General features: G+C 48.1%; 1 protein-coding gene across 1 annotated transcript in view; it reads right to left on the minus strand.

The window, feature by feature from the left end:
- The window catches only part of PDE8A (phosphodiesterase 8A), a 145,982-nt gene that overhangs the window by 36,063 nt on the left and 87,540 nt on the right, over positions 1 to 22,379 (minus strand). Inside the window, exons 7-11 of the mRNA XM_059371509.1 lie at positions 14,016 to 14,094; positions 12,480 to 12,617; positions 7,211 to 7,299; positions 5,565 to 5,616; positions 5,422 to 5,464 (exon numbers count right to left, since the gene is read on the minus strand). Coding sequence (XP_059227492.1) covers positions 5,422 to 5,464; positions 5,565 to 5,616; positions 7,211 to 7,299; positions 12,480 to 12,617; positions 14,016 to 14,094 — 401 coding nt within the window. The remainder of the gene's footprint in view (positions 1 to 5,421; positions 5,465 to 5,564; positions 5,617 to 7,210; positions 7,300 to 12,479; positions 12,618 to 14,015; positions 14,095 to 22,379) is intronic.

Genomic DNA, 22,379 nt, shown 5'->3' on the forward strand with positions numbered 1-22,379 from the left:
AGCCACTCGACAGACACCTGCACCTCCCCGTGCACGGACGGCCCCTGCGCTTGTCGGCTGGAGGTCAAGGACAAGACAGGCCGTTCGTCACGGCCTGCTGCTCACCTCTCCTGCTGTAATCTCTCCAGATGCTTACTCCCTAAAACTGGAACAGCCCCCACCCCCGCCAGCCAGACACAGAGCCTGGCCTGTCTTCTTCCTGAGCGCTGCCCCCCACACCCCCCAGGAGCCGGCTGGGAACGTACTAAGGGCGCTCCTGCATGCACATCCACTGGGCGCCTCCCCTGTGCTGGGCCCTATGCCAGGCATCAGGGCTGCAAAGACAAGTAAGGTCCGGCCCAGGTCCGCCGTCAGGCTGGGATGGAGGGAAGCCAAGGACGGAGGCGCAGTACCCGCTCTGAAGGGCGGAAGGAGTCCCGAGGAGGAAAGGCAGGTCCTCCTCTGGGAAGGGCCGGTGAGCAGAGGTAGGTTTGTAGATGCAGCCAAGCAGAGGAGGAGGCATTTCCAGGAGGAGGAAGCTGCTCATGCCTCCGGAGCAGAGTGTGGCTACGGAGAAGGAAAACGCACCGTGCGCACCAAGGACAGGAATGTGGCAAAAGTGGACGGAGAGAAGCAGGCTTTCGCTTGTACTGAACATTTCAGTTACTTGATCTTCCTGCTCTCAACGCCGCACTCAGGTCCCTGCTGGCCGCCGGGGTCCAACAGTACCGCGCAGACCAAGCTCAAGCGACTTGCATCTGCGAGGGGCGGGGGGAGGCGGCTCTCAGAAGCTGATTTGGGGACCACTGCGGGGGAAGAATGCGCGATTCACAGCCAGGCCACAAGCCCCAAAGGAGCACGAATCCAGGCCCCTCACCTAGTGAACACACCCCAAACACCAAGGGCTCAAGGCACCGGACTGACGAGCGGACAAAAGCCTAAGCAGGCCTCCAGAAACCAGGGCACGGGCTCAGCACCGCCTGTGACTCAGCTCTCTGCCTGAGGTCTCCCTTGCCAGGAAGCACGATTCGTCCACACTGCCCCACGGCATGAGCAGGCAAGCCAGGGCCCCACGGAGCAGTGGCAAGGGCAGCAGCAATGTGTGCGAACAGCAGCCACCTCACTCCCACGGCAGGGGGAGCTCCACCTGGGACACCAGGAGGCCAAGAACCAGTGTCCGGCAGCACTTGCCGGAAACATAGCAGACTTTCAGAGAACTCTCTGGGACCCTCTCAACAGTTTGAGCATTTGGGGAATGCTTGCTCTGCCCTGGGCCCACGGACCCCTGCAAAGGCTGCGCTGGTCAGCTCTCCTTCCCCGTGGCCTCTCCGCCTCCTCCACCGGAGACAGACTGCCTGCCCCCAGATGCAGGCTGGACCCTGAGTCCTGCCAGCGGCAGAGGCAGCCTGTGGCCATGGGCCCGACGCCGGCAGCAGCCCAGAACACCCGGAAGAGACGCTCAGGTCCCATGCTATGCTGCGGGGCCACCACCCGTCACCGGAAAGGGAGGCCTTCCCCGCCCCTTGCCGCAGCCTCTGCGCTACCCCACTGCTGACCCGTGAGACTGGGGGGGGGGGGGGGGGGGGGGCCCCCCCCCCCCGCCCCCGCCCCCCGGGCCCCCCCGGGGGGGGCCGGGGGGGGGGGGGGGGGGGGGGGGGCAGGTTTCCCGCCAGCACAGACTCGTGCTGCCTGGCACACGGGGGCTGTGTGCGGAACCCTGGTTGCATGAATGACTTCCATGCCCCTCACTGTCTGCTACTGCGGGGCTCCCACCCACAGCGCTCAGTCTCCTCGCCACCCCCACCCCCCCGCCAGGAGTACTGTGCCCCAAGGCTCTGGCCACTTCGAAGCCACCGCACATCTCCATGGGGCTGTTCCATGCACCCCAGTGGACCAAGCAGAAACCTAACTTGCTGAGCTCTCCCCGCACAAACCCGCTCTTTCTCTCTCACTTCTCAGTTCCATTCACATCAGGCAGTGGTCAAGTTAGAAGTCGTGGGGACCGTCTCTAGTTTTCTCCCTTCATCCGTCGTACTACGGGTTATCCTGAAGTACCTCGGCAGGTACTTCACTTTCTCCACTACATCACCATGACTATCTTTCCCAGAAGGGTCCCCTTTTCATGCACCTATTTAAGGGAGACTCCTCGGCCCTCCTCTGCTAACAGGATGCAATCCAAGCTGGCCTGACCCAGCCTTGCCTGTCCTGACAGCTTTGTGCGAGCAGCCTGTCCCTCTAGGAATGCTCTTCCTGTCCTTGGGCTGAGCCCCCCCTCTGTCCCAGACACAGGCTCTACCACTATGTCATCCCTGCTGGGAAGTGCCTCCCCATTCACCCCTGCTGCAGTACAAAGCATGGTCCATTCAAATTACTGCTTCCGTCTGCCCGACAGCAAACTCTCCGTTCATCTCTGTGTGCCTAAAGCCAGGCTCTGGGCTCGGTCCAGACCACCTTCAGGTTTAGAAACTGGACGGTGCCACATTTAGTGTCTTTGCTGAGACACGGTTATCATGTAAAAACAATACACAGGCCAGGAAAAAGGGGCCGTGAGCTGGGAATGTATCAGTTTCCTGGACACCCAAGATCTGAGCCCCCTTTCCCATGACTCCCACTACAGAAGGGGGATGGCAAGAGACTCCCTTACTCCATTCAGTGTCAGCAACACGGCAGCAAGTGACCTAGGCCGGCCAAAGGACTGCTTCTACCAGAGTCCGGAGGACAGCAGGTGGGACAGGAAAGCAGGGCTGGGAGGGACACACTGCCACAGTGCCGGCGGCAACGTGGTGCCTGGACACCAGCAGAGCCTCAGTGGCGCAGCGTGGTGCTCGGCGGCAAGCTTTTCACAGCAGGGAGGGTTGCCCAGCTTCCTGCTGTTCCTGCTCTTCTCAGACAGATTCTTAAGCTTTTTTGTCTAATGTGGGAATCACCAATTTCTGTCCAGTAACTCCTTTTCTGCTTTAGAAGTGCTTATGCTGTGTGGAACCAGGGGTCCTGGCTGGTCCACGGTCTACGGGAGCGTCACTGCCTTCCCAAGGCAAGATATTTGGAAGTCTTTGGGACATCAAGGTGCGTACACTGCTGGGGGAGGGAGACCTGACAGCCACCCAGCTCCTCAGGGTGTGATGGGGAAGACTCCAAAGTGGGCACCGACCAGTGGCGTGACACAACAGCCCAGCATGAAGGCTCCCCTTGTGTAACACGGAGGACTGTGTCACTGACTCCGCCGTCCATTCCCTGCTCTGCCGTTTCCTGCCTGCCCAACAGAAGTGGCATTCAGCCCTTCTGACCCTTAGTTTCTCTCTCTGTAATAAAGGGGTGTTAATAACAGCCATGCCTACCTCACAGAGCTCTTCTGAGAGAGAGGGAAAAAATCCAAGTCAAGGCACCCCGTGACCTTGCAGTATGAAGAGTCACTTTCCTGGCAGAGGCCTACGATCGTGGCGGCCTCCATCCTGGTGCCTGCAGCCCTGCAGTTTGGCATCTGCCCTCACTGCCCTCCTGACCCCACACTTCTGCGGGTCCTAAGTGTGTTCTGGGATGCAGAAGCCAAGGTGCCTCTCTGCCTCTGTACCCCACCCTCCGTCTCTATGTGCTCCAAGCTTCCCCGTTCTCCCCTCCCCCAACCTTGGTAACTCCCTCCAAACACTGCCCCCTCCCCACCCCGTCCTGCCCTCTCTTCTTCCCCCTCCCCCCTCCCAGGCACCACCTAGTCACTTCCACACCTGAAACACTTGCAATTGCTTTGCGGGCCAGAGTTTACGTCTCTGGTCCCCACCTCTCTGGAGAACCCAGGAGTAAGGGTGCTGGTACACAACAGAAAGTGGCAGAAAGAGCACAAACCCGGGACCTCGGGAGGAACACTTTCCACATCCATCCTGCCCAGCCCTGGGGCCACACGTTCTATCTCCAGACCCACAAACTGCTGCTCCCACGACTCCTTCCTGCCTTCCTCTCTCTGATCCCACCACCATGTGGCCTCTGCCCTTTCCCTCCTGGTATCCACTTCTTATGCCGTGGCCAGTGCCTTCTCCCCTCCAGCCTATGGCTCTGCTGGGATTCCTGTCTCTGCTCCATACTTGTTCTAAGAGGTTCTTAGAGCTCAGATGCCATCACTCATCCTGCTCAAAATCCCTCAGACTCCCACTGCCTACAGACAAAAAACCTCTTCTCCTACCTGGCATCCAGGGATCCTTCATAACCCCAATTCCCCTTTCCATGCTGACTGGTGAAAATTTAGTCCTGCTCTTTCTCGAACATGCTCTGACTTTTCCCTCTTCTAGAACTGTTTTTACTTCTGGGATGCTTTTCCTTTCGTACCCCTCTCCTTATTTGAGTCTACGTCCCCTCACTGGAGTTTTCGCCTCCTCCTCGGGGTCACCATGGCACCACTAGCCCTTTCCCACCCACTACTCAGCACTCTTTATCATTGCTCTTCCCCTGACTATCGACAGGTCTCTCCTCTTTCCAGGTGAAAGCCCTGCCTGGCCCTGGAGGGAGCGGGCCATCAGGATTCCAGTGCCAGCTCTACCATGTCCTAGATGGACTATCCTTGGGCAAATCATTTAGCCCAAAGGGAACTTCATTCACAAACTGTCTACCCACTGGCTCACTGCAAGGCTTCAATTAAATACGTTGACATTTTGTGCAGGGGGTTTTGTGCAGAGTAAACGCTCAGAAAAACACAAGGGACGCAGTCCTGGAATGAATGAATGAATGAATGCTCTGGTGCTGCAGAACAGCTAAGGGGCGGACGCTCCTACAGGGAAGCTGGGTGACCCCAGTGCCACCCGGCCCCAGCAGGCAGCTGTCAAACCGCCTCGGGTATGACACACAGCCTTGGTGTGGAGCTGCGGGAGCTGGGCCCCGTCACAGCCTGGCCTGTCACCGGGGACCGCCCAAAGAGGAAGGTGGCTTGCTGAGGCCCCAGCATATGCTGGGCACATTCCAGGCCAGCAAAAAACAGGTGCAGGAACATGACATGGGGATGAGTGGGTGGTATCCGAGGCACGACAGGGGACAGGAGAGCCAATCTGACGGGGTCCAGCGACCTCCCCCTCGGCTAGAGGGGCTCTTGTCAGGAGACGCAGATGTCCCTGCTTGAGGGCCGTCTGTGGTCTGACACCCAACACTGTGGCCTTGTACAGCGCAGGGGAAGCCCATAAGTCACTATTCACTAACACTCTTCACCTAAGTTTGTGCATCTGAGGGGACCAGTTCTCTCCCCACAGGCTGAGACCCTCCCCAGGACACGTGTCAGAATGCCTACAAGTGCTCAGGCCCTTCGGCTCAGAAACCAGCCTGGGGAGTTAGGAGAGACCCAGTGCCGCGGTGCCAGGAAGCCACAGTCCCCCTGGGCACGAGGACAGCTCAGCAGAGTAAGGGTCTGTTGTTATCTGTTTCACAAGTCTAAGGACCCCTAAGAATGAACGTGGAGCACCATACCTGTATGAGGGTCAGACTGAACACATTCAGTTATTTTCTCAGCCTAAAAGTGAATGTAGAAGCCATTAGTTCTGAACGTCTACGCACGCGACCGGGGGGTCTTGCTGGGCACCCCTGTGGCCCCGAGGGCTCCCCTTACATACCTTATTGCTGCCATTGCACACTCTGATAATGGACACATAGTGTCTAATTTTTCTGCAAGTAGAAAACAAGGCATTATTTCTCTCCTGGCTCTCTAGTCTGACGGGTATGCAGCAGATTTGTATTATGAAAGAGCATCTCGTTCACAACCACAAAATGCTCTGAAGGGAACATTTCTATTGTTTGAGGCCAAGGCCACCAATAACCAGTCCAGAGTCTATAAGCATCCTCTGGAGTCTGTGCAGAGAAGAAGTGGACTCTTCAGTAAAAACACCACAATTCATCCAAGTCTTCACAACATGCAATAAAAAACATCGGTGTTTTAAACAATGGACTACAATATAAACCAACCAAAAGCCTTTAATTCCTTGGCACGTTTTATCCTCACAGCCCTTTGCATGGCCGTTTGGCCTCAGATTCCAGCGAGCCCTGAGCTCACAGCCATCGGGGCGGTGCCACAGGCCACACGGAGCTCCCTAACTGGGGTCTACAGCCAAACACTGCGGACTGAACTCCTCACTTAACTTACTGGGCGTGCCACCTTTCCACATCTCCCCCTGGAGTGTCAAACCCTTCTCCTAACCACAAAAAAAAATGTGGAGGACAAAAAAAGGCCAAGATCAGAACAGAGAGCCCACACAGACCCACCTCCCTGAGGCAGTCCCAACGGGCAGCACAGCCAGGCGCCCAGGCATGGGAGCCCGGCAGTCAGCACAGCGGCCCTGGGCCAGAAGCCTCTGCGGTTAGTCTGGCAGTCTGCTGGACCCTGGGCCGGAAACCTCCTGCCTCAGTTTCCTCATCTGGAAAATGGAGATGATCACGGACGCCACAGCGGGTGCCAGAGAAGGCACGAAATGACGTCTCCCAGGCACTGAGAACCTGCCCACAGAGGGACGGGCTTGAGAAACCTCAGCAGCTGCTGTTGCCACCATGACCACATCTCATCTGTGTTTTCTTTCCCTCATTCCCTGGGCAGAGATCACAAACTAAGTATAATTTTGCGGTTCGATTTTTGTGTTTATCTTAAGCATTTCCCCTTACCACTTAATTTTCTATGATCGTCATTTCTAATGGCTTCATTTTAACTGTTGGGCGTCCTGCAATTCATGTTCTTAATTTCCCACTGTCCATACTAAGATAGATTCTGAGACAAACCATAGGAAATTTTCAGGCTCGTGATATATAATACTTTGCAATATGTAGTCACATCTGTTTTATACAAGAGTTGCTATAAATGGGAGTATTTTAAATACCTTTATCCAGCTTGATAGGTCTATGCAGGAATAACACACAGGCTTTCAAATTAGCTAACAATCTTTTAAAATCTAGGGAGTCGGCCCATTAGTGTTCTTACCACCCATTTTAGTAACGTGACATTCTAATGGGAACACTTGGATCTCTCTCACGTCCACGCAGCTGAAGCAAGCCCGTCTGGAGCCTGGTGGCTCTGGGTCCCAAGCTGGGGGTCAGGCTGTAGCCCCAAGGACGCTGTGTCCTGGAAGGCCATTCTTTGATGACACCTGACCTTGTGACACATCTTTCTTTTAAATTTATGCATGTGGTTCTTAACTTACTGAAGCACTCAGAGCCAATTTTGCACTAAGCCAAACATGGCCCGCTGACTGGAGTACCTTGTTGTTCCACTTACCCTCCCTGTCCGACGACAGGTATGATCTTCACATTTTGTTGCACGTTATCTCCATTTTTCTTCTTGGCGTGGTAGATCCCTTGCCATTCCTATAAATGGAACGTAAACATGAATCGACTGTCTGTTCAAAACAAACACAAGAACAGCTTCCACTTCAGGTTCTGACTCACTTATCAGGGTTACAGCAATTAGGATTATAAAGAAATTATCCCAACCCCACAGTTTTGGGTATCTGACCATTCCCCCCAAGTCCATCCCCTCCGGAGTTGCCAACAAACACCAGCCCGCCACGGTGTGAGTGGTCACGGGTCTCTAGGGGCTGTCTGTTGGCAAAAGAGGGCCTGGGCCCAAGAGGGAAGCACGCTGCCCGGCTGCAGCACCCAGACTCCTCAGACTCTCTGAGCTCCCCCAACATCTGGGAGGGGGTGAACCTTGGGACTGGGGCAGAGAAGGGGCCACCTCTGCCGCCACCTGCATGGTGGCTGGCTACTGCCCTCTGGGACGTGTGAGGATTTCTGTCCCTCGGAAGGAGGTGGAGGGGGAGCACAGCCAGGTCCAGGCTCAGGTAGAAGAAATCAGAAACCTTAAAAGCCGGGGACACAGCTACACCAGCTGTGCTCTCACGATCAGACAGAATATGCACGGATCCTAGAGTGAAACCACAGAGGCGGCGTGCACGCGCCAAGACCACAGTGAGAACGGGCGCTGTGGGTGGCGCCTACTCTTGGGGCAGAGTAGAGAAGACTGGGATGGAGCTGGATTTTGTCACCACCTAAAATGTTCTGAATTCCTCCAAGGGTTACCAAGTTCCTTAAGCTAAGAAGAGCCCTAAAATCCACTACAGGACACTCCTCTTAGGGTGTTCTCTAATCTTCCGGACTTTCTAGATCCCTTAGGATCTGGTGCTGACTGAGGCAGGAAGCAGACCACCATGGCAGCCTTGGTGGCCTAGCTCAACTGTCCTGTCCAAACACTCATACAGGGTCCATTCTAGAACCTTCCATGCTTACAGCCCGGCAACCTCCACGCAAATGCCCACAAGAGATCTCCTCTTCAGGCTCCTCTGAGAAAGTGGATTCAGCAGAAACCAGGACATTCTGACAGAAGCAAAGGAGGGTTCCTGGTGCTCCCCCCGCCCCAGTATACTTGTAAAACACTGTGCGCCAAGGAAGGACTGAAGTAAGAGACAGCCCGAGAGCCCAGCTCCATGCTTACTGGCCCCGGGACAGAAGGGAGGTGAGGGTCTGACGCACTACAGTTCTGAGAGGAGAATGGCCTGTGGCAGGCAAGGGCTAAACAGGGGTCCCGAGACTGGAAGCTACCGCTGGCCTTCCGTATCCACAGCCCGTGTACCCACTGCGGGAGGCTGCAGCAGACAGGTACAAGACTTACTTCTGAAGCTCACTATCGAGAAAAATGGGGGAAACTGACTGTAGTGATGTTTGCAAAACTCTGTGAATAGACCCAACACCGTAGTTTAAAGTCTAAACTATAGACTTTAAATGGGTGAGTTGTATAGTACGTGAATTCTCTCAATAGAGCTGTTACATAAATGAGAGGGAGAAAAATGGGAGACCAATTCAATCCATCCATCAATTAGCACTTTAAAGTCTATCTGCACAGCTTTCTCCTCTAATCCTTTCTGAAGAGACGTGAGCAGCCACCAGATCCCAAGCAGAGGAATAAGCTGATAGAACCAGAGCTCTGTGTTCTGGCTGAGGAACTGGGCAAGCGAGCCAGGGCCTCTGCTTGGAGAACAGCTTCGCCTCTAAATTCTCCAGTCACTAACAGAAATAAAAAATAGTTACTTAGCACAGATCCTACTTCTTATCAAAAATATTGACCTCTCAGGTCACCTGGGTGGCTCAATAGGTTAAAGCCTCTGCCTTTGGCTCAGGACATGGTCTCAGAATCCTGGGGTCGAGCCCTCCATCGGGCTCTTTGCTCCGCGGGGAGCCTGCTTCCCTCTGTCTCTCTGCCTGCCTCTCTGCCTACTTGTGATCTGCCAAATAAATAAATAAAATCTTTTAAAAAAGATTGATATTGACCTCTCATAAATATATGAGTTTCAGATCTTGAGAATAATACAGTACTGCCTTAGAATGCAATGACGGAAGATTCCATCTGGTAAGGCACAGAAAGTCAGCAAAGCCTGACATGTGGCAAACATTCAGTAAATGGCCTGTTCCCAGCCCAGGTGGTTTTGCACAGGCCTCCCTGGGCCGGGCTCCCGCCGGAACTGTACTAAGACCCACACCCCGCTTCTGTCCCAGGGCAGGCTAACACCGAGCTGGGCTCCTCCGACCGCTGCGACAACCCCCTCTGGGCGCCCAATCAACGGGCTGCTCTGGCCCCAGGGCTGGCGCAGGGCCTGCACACAGTCAACCGTCAAGGTCACTGGGGCTTCGGTTCCCTGAATGGAAAAGGTAGGCCAAGGTCAGAGCGTAGAATCCCTGCAGCCAGGCCGAGGGACGGGAACTCTGCACCAGATCAGACTGACCACTCCGGAGCGCCGCGTGCGCGGACTGGATTCAGCCAGCACCGTCCGGAGGCGGGAAGAGGCCCCGTGAAGGTCAGGCCCAGGCGGCCGTCACTCAGATGCAGGTTTAACAGACACCACAGCTCAGGGATGAAATGGACACTGAAGGGTAGAGAGGAAGCAAAACCACTCCAGGAACAGAGTCCAGGGAAGAGTTCAGGGACAGGAGGCCGACAAGCAGAGACCACAGAGGCTGGAGAGGATGGGTTTTTTATTGGGGGGACGAGGGGAAACTGCTGTTAGACAAGGCAATTTCAGGATGGCAGTGGGAAGCTGCTCATGACCCTGGAGAGCTGCTGCAGCTCGGAGTGGGGAGGAGCAGGCCACTCCTGCAGAGCAGTCAAGGGGCCTCACCGAACAAGGAGCTTTCTGGGCAGAGCAGGGACAAAGAACCCTGTACACCTGGGAGGAAACGGGAAGAAGAGTCCGGAGAAGCGGGGAGCCTACGAGGGAGGAAAGCAGAGGAACCATGGGAACTCCAAGTTTCCAAACACTCGCCTCTGCAGCCACGCTTCAGGTGCAGGCCGGTGTCGAGCCCTGACATTCCCCCGGCACCTGCAAGACACAGTGTCCAAAGGAAGAGCCCCCGGAAGGCTCAGGTGCGTGAGGAGAGGAGAGCATGGGTTCTAGAGCCCTGCCAGGGAAGTCTTCGGGACGAGGAAAGGGAGGCCATCGGGAAGGATGTACACGGTGATGCAAAGAAGCATACGAGCGTGGAGGCCGAAAACCAAGGTCACTTGATGGCAGCGATGCCTCACTGGAGAGGAGCCCCTGGCTGAGAGCACCAGCTGGAGGGGCCGTGCAGAGTCTGTTTGTGGGCTCTCCGCTGGAGCGGCGTCGGACTTCTTCTCTGCCCCCCTGGACTCTGACCCTCCGAAGCCCCGCCAAAGGGGCTAACCACTTCCTGAGTCCCCATTCCTGTTCCCAGGGCACCTCTGGGCTCTCCCCACTGAGCCCAGGGCCAGAGTCGCCCTGCTTCTCCCTCCCTTGGGAGACTCAATCAGAAAGGCCCCATATTCTTTCATTCCCAAAACCGGGCCCAACCAAGCGGCCAGTCCTGTTGCAGGGTTGCCACGAACCAGCAGGGCGCCGCCAAAGGCCACTGGCTGCTCTTTTACCCTAGGAACTCCAAGATATGCCAAATCAATAAGCAGGCTCCTTTTTGAAATCAAGAGATATGGAAGTCAGTAATACGATAATCTTTCAGATTCTCTGCTCACAACAAACATGGATTTTATAGAACAGGTCTCCTGCTGTTCAAGCTTGAGGCCCTTTGTACTGGTGCCAGGCATATTACTTAGTAGGCGAGACGCTCTTCACAGGGATCTGGCTGCATCCCACGGCCTCACGTGCCCCTAACCACCCCCTCCCCTCTCCCCTCGCTCTCCTCCATGATGGTGGGATGCCCCAGTGTTCTTGTGGTCAGATCAAGGCGCAGGAGGGCTGTCCTCTCTGGCTCCTGCCCAGCTGGCCCTCACAACAAAACCACCGGCTGACCCCTTCTCTAGCAGGACTGGGAAGGCCATGGGAAAGCCCCCCACGGCTTTTGGGTGCGAGACTGCTGTCTGGTCACTGCCTTCTGAGAATGCCCCTTCTCAGTGAGCGAGGGAACCCGGGGTGCCTGAGCCCCCCCGATGGGCTCTTCATCCATCTCATCCTTCAGTGCACTTTCCAGAGGACCTGCTACTCTCTCTTGCAAGAAAATCATCATCCTTGACAGAATGGGGTTCGGCTAGTGCCCACTTCTGTTGTTCTCCTGGGAGTGTGTCACTGGGCCCTCACAGCCAGCCTGCCCTCTCCTTGTTTTCACTACAAGACAAATTGGTGCGCTCAGGGCCAGAGGAGACCAAAAGGACACAAGCCCATGAACAGCATCTCAAGAGCCCAGGTACAGTGGGGTACAGGCTCTGCAGAGCCCTTCTGCCCTCTCTATGGCAGACTGCTCTGCTGGGCTACGGGGAAGGTGTTGGCTGGATGCCACAGGACAGCAGGCCAGACAGCAGGTCACTAGCGTTCAAGTGTTTTGCGTAATCAGATCAACAGTCTCTCAACTTCAATAAGTTTTTTAGAGCCCAGCAAGAAGGACTCTGAAAAGCAGTAGCCTTTTTCTTGTCATCACACATGAAAACCTAGTAACTGTGACGGGCTAGCAGAAGCCAGTGCTCCGAGAAATACCCTTGCAAACCGAGCCTGCCTTCCTCCCGCCTGACCCTCCAGCACCACAATAAAGTGACCTGTCATGTTCACGGTCTGGAACAGGAGTTCTCTAAGGCAGCAGTTTATGTTCACTCTTCTTTCTAGACCAGAACCTAGCAGAGCGCCAGCCCGCAGGAGGCACTCCAGAAACGGCTGAACACATGCACGAGGCTCAGAGAATTGTTGGGCTCAGATGTGTTCTGAGACTCTGGGACCTCACTGGCAATCCTCTGCCCAAACGCACGTGCCAACATCTACCACTGGGACCATCCATTATTAGCAAGATCAATTTACTTATTACAGAGAAAAAGACACTGATTTCAAGTGTCAATCAAAGTTACTCTGCATAACAGCTAATCATACCCTACACTTCCCTGATATTCGTTTCCTCATCTGCAAAATGGGAGTAGCAGGGACACCACCACTGGTACCTCCCCGGGCTCCAGGGAAGAGTGAGACTCACATTACCTGGCACATGCCACACTCTTCCTCTTTGTTACGTGAAAGTAAAAAAGGTACTGACCTCTTACTTACCTTGCCTATCCTGATGCACGAGTTTATAGTATCGAGCAAATCAGCCTTTTTTTCATTTATAGGCACTTCTGCTAACTCCTTTCCTATTAATTCACCTGACTGATAGCCCATGGTTGTTTCAAATGCAGGATTTGCATACTGGGGGGAGACAAGAGAAACAACATCAAGCAAATTAAAAGAGAATTTGAAAAGAGGACTACCAAGGGCATTCACCCAAGCTCTCACATTTTCTGCCCCAAAAGCTCAGGGGCCTGGAGCTTAACCATGACAGTTTGAAAGCCATAAAAGCATAGCCCCAGGAGATCCCTGGAGTCCAGAGAAGCCTCTGTTCTGGGGACACCTGGCTGGTCTGCTCTGGGCCCTGGGGCCCCAGAGAGAGGAGCTGGCCCCATCCCCCTTGAACACCAACAGAGGAAAGAAGCCACATGGGGACAGGCCCAAGGAGCTACAGAAGGATTTTTTGGGTGACAATGCAGTAGAATGAAGCACCAAGGTGACTCCAGCAAGTCACCTAAGCCTGTAAGTCTCAGTCTGTGCATCTGTTTAATGGGAAGGAAACCTCTAGGTGGCCTCTCTCATGTGATACACACGAGGAATGTGCTGGGAAAGCAGGCTGCAAACTGGGAAGTGTTCACAGAGGTCAGGCCGTGTGGCTGGATTTCAGGGAGAACCAGAAGACTAGAAGAAAACGTACAGGGAAGTTGTGCCTGATAAAGCAGTAACTGACAGCACTTAAGGTCTGTGTTCCTTGCTAGACATGGCAGGGAGCCCTCGGCACACACGCACCCACTGAGAACCTCCTGACAGAAGGCAGGCTGCTGGGAGCATGACTCCCACTGCCGTCTGCACAGCTGGGAGACGAAGCGGCCCGCCTGACCTCACCCAGCTAGGTCGGCCTGGTGGCTGTCTGCAAACCCCCCACCAGCCTGCCCCCAGCCCGCGCCCCCAGCACCCGCCAGGCTGCCTCTCTCTCCTGAGCGAGTTGCAAGTTACAGTGAAGAGCGGGCCTGCTCCGGAGGGACAGGAAGAGCGTTTCCTCAGCACAAGCCCTCTTCTGCTCTCTAAAAGTACAAGCCATGTTATCTCAAGCCGCTTCTATGAAGCCGCTTTTGTTCAGCAACTACTAGGTTATTCTGATAATTCTGAGTAGTTTCTAATAAATTTCTATAGGTGTAAGCTCTCTTCAAAAATAGTGAGAAAGGCCAGAGCTTGCAGACCGCAGTGGTAATCCCTCTGGATAAGAGTCTCCTCTTGCTAAATAAGCAAATGGAAAGGTGAGCAGTAATAAATGCAAATGTGGCATTTCCACAGAATGTTTTCTAGCACCTTAAGTGATTATTAGTAATTTTTCTTATCTATCAGGAACTTTAAATTATAATTATGTATTTTTAGATTTTGTTCTCATAATCCTCTAAGGAAAACTTGGTCTCCTTAACTTCAAGAAGAAAAAAAAAAAAGATCATACTGGAGAGGTTCAATCCTAAAACAAGAAACAATACCAGAAATTCAGAAAAACAAACTTCCCAAATGACAAACCTGTATAACGCGGTCTTCACTTGTAATTTCAATTGCTTCTTGACTTTTCTCTAATGCAGTGAATACTGAGTTACAAGCCCTTAATGGGTAGGAAAAAAAAGGGGGGGGCTAATTAATGTAAATACTACAAAAAATATAATACAATCTTGGGTTATTGCATTATTGACTTATTTAAATGTGTTTTTCATTTGAGGATAAAAGTAATAAATACTAACTCAAGAAAAAGGAGGGAAATATTAAAAAAGAAAAATGTTCCACAACCATGCTACTTGCGACCATGACTCCGCACAACGGATGCCCCCCCCCAACTTCCAGCGTGAGGACAGGGTGGGACACACGCCAGGCCAGATCACAGCCCTTCTCCCGCTCTGTGCCCCTGCGCACGGGACTGAACCTCTCGAGCCTTCCTTCTCCCCATTTCCCTAGTCTCCTGATGACTACAGGAGAGAAGAGAATCAAGAATCCTGCATAGAACCCAACAGAAAGGAGGCTGTCAGTCACTTGTTATTCTTTTTTTTTTTTTTTTAATGTAAAGAAGTATATGTATCTGGAAAGAGGAAAGAAATCATAACAAATTATAAACTTAAAAAGATAATAATCATCACCAAATCCAGAAAAGTCAACCTTAACCTTAATCCATACAGTTAACTTGAATAAGGCAGGGTTAAGAGTGCCGACCCCCTGTGCAGTCAAAAAAATCTGCATGTAACTTTGGACTCGCCAGAAACTTAAATACTAGTAGACTACACCTACTGTAGACCGGAAGCTTTATCCATAATATAACCAGTCAATTAACACAGATTTTGTATGTTATATGCCATATATATAAATACACATACATACATACATACACTGCTTCTCACAATAAAGTAAGCTTGAGAAAAGAAAATGCTAGTAAACAGATCACAAGGAAGTGAAAATACATTTATAGGTATTTAGTAAAAAGAATCCACATATAAGTGAACCTGCGCAGTTCAAATCCATGTTGTTCAAGGGTCAACCGTAATTTTATTAACAAACTACCTGACACATATCTATAGAACAGTTTCCGTATATACCTGGCAGTATAATCTTTGATGCCTATTCCTATCACAACATAATTTCACAGTTACCAGAAAGATAATTCAGTTACCAGAAAGATAATTCAGTCTTTTCAAATGAAATACAGTTGACATATAAGATTCTATTAGCTTCAGGTGTAAAACATAGTGACTCGACATTTGTACACATTGCAAGTGATCACCACAGCAAGTCTAGGCATCATCCATCACCATGCAAAATTACTACAATACAGCTCACCCTTGAACACACAGGTTCAAACTGCAGGGTTCACTTATACGTGGATTTTCTCTAATACATACAGTACTGTAAATGTATTTTCTCTTCCTTATGATCTTTTTAGTAGTATTTTCTTCTCCCTGGCTTACTTTGTTGTGAGGACATAGTATGTAATACACATGTCATACAAAATCTCTGTTAACTGACTGGTTATGTTATGGATAAGGCTTCCAGTCTACAGTAGGCTGTTAGTACATAAGCTTCTGCGGAGTCGGGAGTTATACACGGATTTTTCAACTGCAAGGAGGGTCAGTACTCCCAGCCCTGCATGGTTCCAGGGCTGACTGTATTACTCGACTCTGTTCCCCACAATGTACACTGCACCCACCTGAGTACTTCTAACCGTAGTTCTGTGCCTCAGGATCCCCTGTGGCTCCGGCCCAAACCCCCTTCCCTCTGGTAGCCACCACTCTGTTCTCTGTATTTACGACTCTAGGTTTGGTTTGGCTTTGTTGTTCAGATTTCACTTAATTATCTTTCTCTGAGGGCAAGATTTCATTCTTTTTATGGCTGCATAATATTCCATTATATATATGTGTGTGTGTATATACACGCACACATTACGGAATGAATATATATATATATGTAAAACATCTTTTTTTAGCCACTTACCTACTGATGGATACTCGGATTACTTCTGTAACTGGCTATTGTAAATAATGCTGCAGTAAACCCAGAAGTGCCTACTACCTTTGGGAGTTAGTGTTTTTGTATTCTTTGGGTAAATACCAGTAGTAGACTTACTGGCTCATATGGTAATTCTATTTTTAACCTTTTGGAGGAAACTTCTGTCTTCCACAGTGCCACACCTGTCTGCATTCCTACCAACAGTGCATGAAGGTTCCTTTCCCTCCAGGTCCTCATCAACACTGTATCGTGTGTGTGTGGGTGTGTGTGTGTGTGTGTGTGCGCGTGTGTGTGTTTTAAAGATTTTATCTATTCATTTGGCAGACAGAGATCACAAGTAGGCAGAGAGGCAGGCAGAGCGAGAGGGGGAAGCAGCCTCCCTGCTGAGCAGAGAGCCTGATGCGGGGCTCGATCCCAGTACCCTGGAATCATGACCTGAGCCAAAGGCAGAGGCTCAACCCACTGAGCCACCCAGGCACCCCTGGATCTTGTGGTTTTTGTTTTAGTTATTCTGGCAGGTATAACGTGATCTCTCACTGGGATTTTGACTTGAATTTCCTTGAGGATTAGCGATCTTGAGCATCATTCTCACATGCCTGTTGGCCATCTGTCTTCTTTCAACAGAATATCTATTTCTTTATCATTTATCTTTATATTTTATATCTCTATATATTTTCATTATTTCTTTATACTTATATATATTATATATATTTTCTTTACACATTTCTTTATCATTTGTTATTTAGTTGTATAAATTCTTTACATATATTGGATATTAACTCTTAGAGGCTAGATGATTAGCAAATATCTTCTCCCGTTCAGGAGGCTGACTTTTCACTTTGTTGTGGCCTCCTTTACTGTGCAGAAGCTTTTTAGTTTGTTGTAGTCTCATTTATTTTTGCTTTTGTGCCCTTGTCTTTGGAGTTTGAGCCCCCCCCCCCCCCCAAAAAAATCATTAAAACCAGTGTCAAGGAGCTTGCTACTTATTTTTCTTCTAAGAGTTTTATGGTTTCAGGTCTTACATGTAAGTCTTTAATGCATTCTGAGCTAACATTTGTATAAGGTTAACGTAATGGTCCAGTTTTCCTTACAACAATTTTAAAAACTGTCCTTTCGCCGTTGTATATTCTAGCCTCTTTTGTTGTAGGTTAACTGACCACATAAACATGGGTTTGTTTCTGAGCTCTCTGTTCTATTCCATTGATCCATGTGTCTGTTTTCAGGCCAGACCGTACTGTTCTGATTACTGTAGGCTGGCAGTGTAGTCTGAGATCAGGGAGCGTGCTACCTCCAGCTCTGTTCTTCTTTCTCAAGATTCCATTGGCTATTCGGGGTCTGCTGTGGTTTCATACAGATTTTGGGGATTATTTGTTCTACTTCTGTGAAGAAGGTCAATGGAATTTTGATAGGGATTACATTAACTGTGCGGATTGCTTTGCACAGTATGGACATTTTAACAATATTAATTATTCCAATCCATGAGCGTGGTGTATCTTCCTGTTTATTTATGTAGTCTCCAATTCCTTTTATCAATGTCTTATAGTTTTCAGTGTACAGGTTTCTTACCTCCTTGATCATTTATTCCTAGGCATTTTATTCTTTTTGAAGCAATTTTAAATGGGATTTATTTTTCTTTTAGATAGGTCACTATTAGTGTATAGAAATACAAAGGAATTTTGTATATTGATTTTGTATCCTGGAACCTTAGTGAATCGTTTATTAGCTCTAGTAGCTTTTTAGTGGCATCTTTAGGGTTTTCATCATAGAGTATCATTTTATCTGCAAATCGTGACAGTTTCACCTTTTCATTTCCAATTTGGATGCCTTTTATTTCTTTTTCTTGCTAACTGCTCTGGCTAGGACTTCCAGTACTACGTTAAATAAATATGTGTGTGTGTGTGGGGGGGGGAGATTCTTGACTTGCTTCTGATCTTAGAAGAAAAGCTTTCAGCTTTTCACTACAGAATATGGTGTTATCTGTGAGTGTCACACGTGGCCCTTCTTACATTGAGATATGTTCTCCAATACCCACTTGGAGTGTTTTTATTATGAATGGATGTTACACTCTGTCAAATGTTTTTTCTACATCTATTGAGATGATCATAGATTTTTTTAGTTTTCATTTTGTTAATATGGTATATCATGTCGATTTGATTTGTGTAGGTTGAACCACCCTTGTATCCCCCCCCCCCCAAATAAAAGATCCTATATGATCCTTTTAATGTATTGCTGAATTCAGTTTGCTAATAATTTGTTGAGGATTTTTGCATCTATGTTCATCAGGGATAGTGGCCTGTCATTTTACCACTTTGTGGCATCCTCATCTGCTTTTGGCATCAGGGTAAATCTCTCCTCATAAATTGAGTTTGGAAGAATTCCTTTTTTTTTTTTTTGGAAGAGTCTAAGAAGAACTGGTATTAATTATTTGAATGTTTGGTAGATTTCATCTGGTCCTAGACTCTGTTGTTGGGAGGTTTTTGATTACTGATTCAATCTCCTTACTAGTAATTTGTCTGTTCATATTTTCTGTCTCTTCACGATTCAGTCTTAGAAGATTGTATGTGTCTAGGAATTTATCCATTTCTAATTGCTGGCACACAATTGTACAAAGTTGTCTCTTGCGATTCTTAATATTTCTGTGGTATCCTAAGTTCCCTTTCATTTCTGATTTTATTTATTTGAGCCCTCTTATTTTCTCCTTGGTGAGTCCAGCCAAAGGGTGTCAGTTTTATCTTTCAGTGAACCAGCTCTTAGTTCCACTGATCTTTTTTGTCTCTATTTCATTTATTTCTACCCTGATCGTATTTCCTTCCTTCTACTAACTTTGAAGCTTTGTTTGTTCTTCTTTTTCTAGTTGCTTTAGGTGTAAAGTTATTGTTTAAGATTTTTCTTTTTCTTCAAGTAGGCTTGTATTGCTACGAACTTCCCTTTTAGAGCCACTTTTGCTGCAATCTCACAGATTTTGGTGTGTTATATTCCTTTTTTCATTTGTTTCTAAGCATTTTTAAAAATTCCTCTTTGATTTCTTTGATAGCCCTTTGGTTGTGCAGTAGCATATTGTCTTATTCTCCACATTTTTCTGGTTTTTCCAGTATTCTTCTTGTAATTCACTTCTAGTTTCATACCACTGTGGTCAGAAAAGATGCTTGCTATGATTTCAATCTTCTTGAAAGTACTGAGACTTCTTTTGTGGCCTAACATGATCTATCCTGGAGAATGCTGCATGTGCATTTAAGATTATGCACCTTGCTGCTTTTGCATGAAATGTTTTGTATGTATCTATTAAGTTCATCTGGTCTACTGTGCTGTTTAAGGCCAATGTTCCATTATTTATTTCCTATCTGGATGATCTATCCACTGATTTAAGTGGGCTAAGTCCCCTACTACAATTATATTGTCAATTTCTCCCTTTATGCTTCTTAATATTTGCTTTATATATATTCTGGTGCTTCCATGATGGATGGATATATATTTTAAAATGTTGTATTTCCTTCTGAAGTTGACCTCTTTATCATTATGTAATGCCCTTCTTTTATTACAGCCTTTGTTTTAAGGTCTATTTTATCTCATATGAATATAGCTATACCAACTTTCTTTTTGTTTCCCGTATGGAATATCACTTTCCATCCCTTCCTTTCATTCTGTGTGTATCCTTACTTCTGAAGTCAGCCTCTTGTAGGCAGGCACACAGATGAGTCTTTTTGAAAATTATTAATTTTTGATTCCAGTATCGTGCTTTTTGATTAGATAATTTAATCTATTTACACTTAACGTAATTATTGGGTATTTCTGCCATTTTTGTTCACTGTTTTGTGGATGTTTCCATAGTTTCTCTCTGTTCCTTTCTTCCTTTCTGGTTTGGTAACTTTCCTTAGTGTTATGCTTACATTTCTTTCTCATTCTCTTTTGTGTATTTGCTGTAAGTTTTGCTTCGTGGTTACCATGAAGTTCACATATATTGTCCTATATATTGAACAGTCTATTTTAAGTTGGTAACAACTTAAATTTGAACATAGTTCAAAAACATATTTTTACTAACCCCTCGTTTTGTTTTTAGTGTCACATTTTACACTATTTTATGTGTAACAGTTATTGTAGCTGGCTTTATAAGTGACGAATCTGCTACCTTTACTATAGATTTACCTTTTCCAGGGACATTTTTTACTTTCACGTATTTTCTTGTTATTAATTAGTGCCATTTCTTTTCAGCTGGAAGAAATCAGTAATTTTCTTAGCAGAAATTTTGCAGGTCAGAAGGAAGTGCCATGACTTACTCAAGGTGCTGATGGTAAAAACCCTGCGACCAAGAATACTCTAACTGACAAGACTGCCATCCAAAGAGACCAAGAGTTTTCCAGATAAGCAAAAGCTAAAGTTCATCACCACTAATCAGCTTTACAAGAAATGTTAAAGGGAGTTCTTTAAGCTGAAAGAAATGGCACTGTTCTATTTAAAGTTATACCATAATCTACTCAATAAATCTCCCATGATTGGACATTTATTTAGCTTCCAATTTAGTTCTCTTATATGCCTCAGAAGACGGAAAAAAAGAAAGCAACTGCCTGCTTGTTCATAAAATGCAAAGACAATATTAAGGAAACTAACAATAGCAAAGCTTTTACATTATTCCTGGTATTAACAAACTATCTCACTAAACAAAACAAAGCAGCCTAGACAACAGAAATGAGCTTTTATTTCTTGGGTATATAAAAATCAAGTGATGAAATGTGAATTATATATCAATGAAACTATTATTTAAAAAATAAACAAATAAACAATGAGCAAGAAGTTCCCAACTCTGATATATCAAGCTTAGAGTAGATGGATCTGTGAGAAGCTCTACTCGGTTTTATCATACTTTTTAAAATTGTTGCAGATTTGATAAATAAAAAATAGTATATCGTTCTCATTTTCATTTCTTTGATTACTAGTGAAGCAGATATCTGTCTTTTCACATCAACTGGCCATTAATATCTCCTGTGAACTGCCTGATCATGGCCTTTTCAATTTTTTCTACTGGATGTTTCCATTTTTCAATGATCCATCAAAGCTCTTTACACTATTGGGTTTTAAACTGTCTGTCCTATATGCTACAGATATATTCTCCCCCATGTTATTTATCTAAAAATGTAACAATATTGGGGTGCCTGGGTGGCAGAGTCAGCTAAGTGTCTCTCAGTTTCGGCTCAGGTTGTGATCTCAGGATCCTGAGATTGATCCCCCCCATCAGGGTCCATGCCCAGCAGGGAATTCTGCTTAAGATTCTCTCTCCCCCCTCTCTGCCCCTCCCATTCATGTGTGCACGCTCTCTCTCAAATAAATAAATACATCTTTAAAATAAAATAAAAATAAAAATGTAACATTATTTAAGGTTTTTTTTTAAAAAAAAAACTGTAGACAAGCTTAACATTTTTACAGTGTTTAATCTGACTCTATTTGTTTACCCAATCTGGCTTTTATGCCATGCCGAATTTAAAAAGACTTCATCATCCAATTACATATGTTCGCTTACATTTTTAGTAGTCATGTAGCCCCACTTTTAACATCAAGTCTCTGGAATTTATTTTGGGGTTGGGTGTGAGATCAAGATGTAACTTAATTTTCCTTCCAAACAGTTAACAAGTTGTCACAATTTTATTCACTGAAAAGTCTGCCCTTTTCCATGTTGATTTAAGCTGCCATGTTGCTCATATGCTAAATTCGTAAATATACTCAAGTCTATTTCTACACTTTACATTCCAGTTTACTGATCTAGCGGCAACACAAAGGTGCTTGTTATATAGCTTGTTAGCGCATTTGAGCATCCAGCAAAACAAGTCTGGATTTCTCCCAGGTCTCTAGCCCACATCACCCCCTTCCCTTCAGATCTTCCCTTCCCTTCACTACGGACTTCTCCCTTGGTTGCCAGCTGGGGCAGAGAACAAAGCAGGGCACGACGGCAGATGGGGACAGAGAGGTAAGCAGAAGACGGACCACAGAGAGCTGTGCAGGCCATATCCGAGAGCCTGGACTTCATCCTAAAGGCAATGGGGAGGTGGAAAGCCCACTCACGAGTGGAACTGCATGTCACTGTGGTGTGGAGAATGACAGGAGTCAAGACGGATGCAGGGAGACTGACCGATAGCTCAATAGTCCGGTAAGAGGAAAGAGGTGCCTAAAGCGGAAGGTAAGTGGGCACATTCCACAGATATTCAGGAAGCAAAACCGACAGGACTGGGTCAGTGACAGGCGTTGGGGATGCGTGAAGGAGACCCGGTGGTTTCAAGTCTAGGGCCACAGGGGAGGTGATGCTGTGTTCACTGAGCTAAGGGATGCAGGAAGGAAGGTCAGAGGTTACAGTCAGATTTAGGGGTGAAGGACAATGACTGCAGGTTGGGAAAGGCTGATCACACCCAGAGG

The sequence above is a fragment of the Mustela nigripes genome, chromosome 13 (genome assembly GCF_022355385.1).
Source record: "Mustela nigripes isolate SB6536 chromosome 13, MUSNIG.SB6536, whole genome shotgun sequence".
NCBI lineage: Eukaryota > Metazoa > Chordata > Mammalia > Carnivora > Mustelidae > Mustela > Mustela nigripes.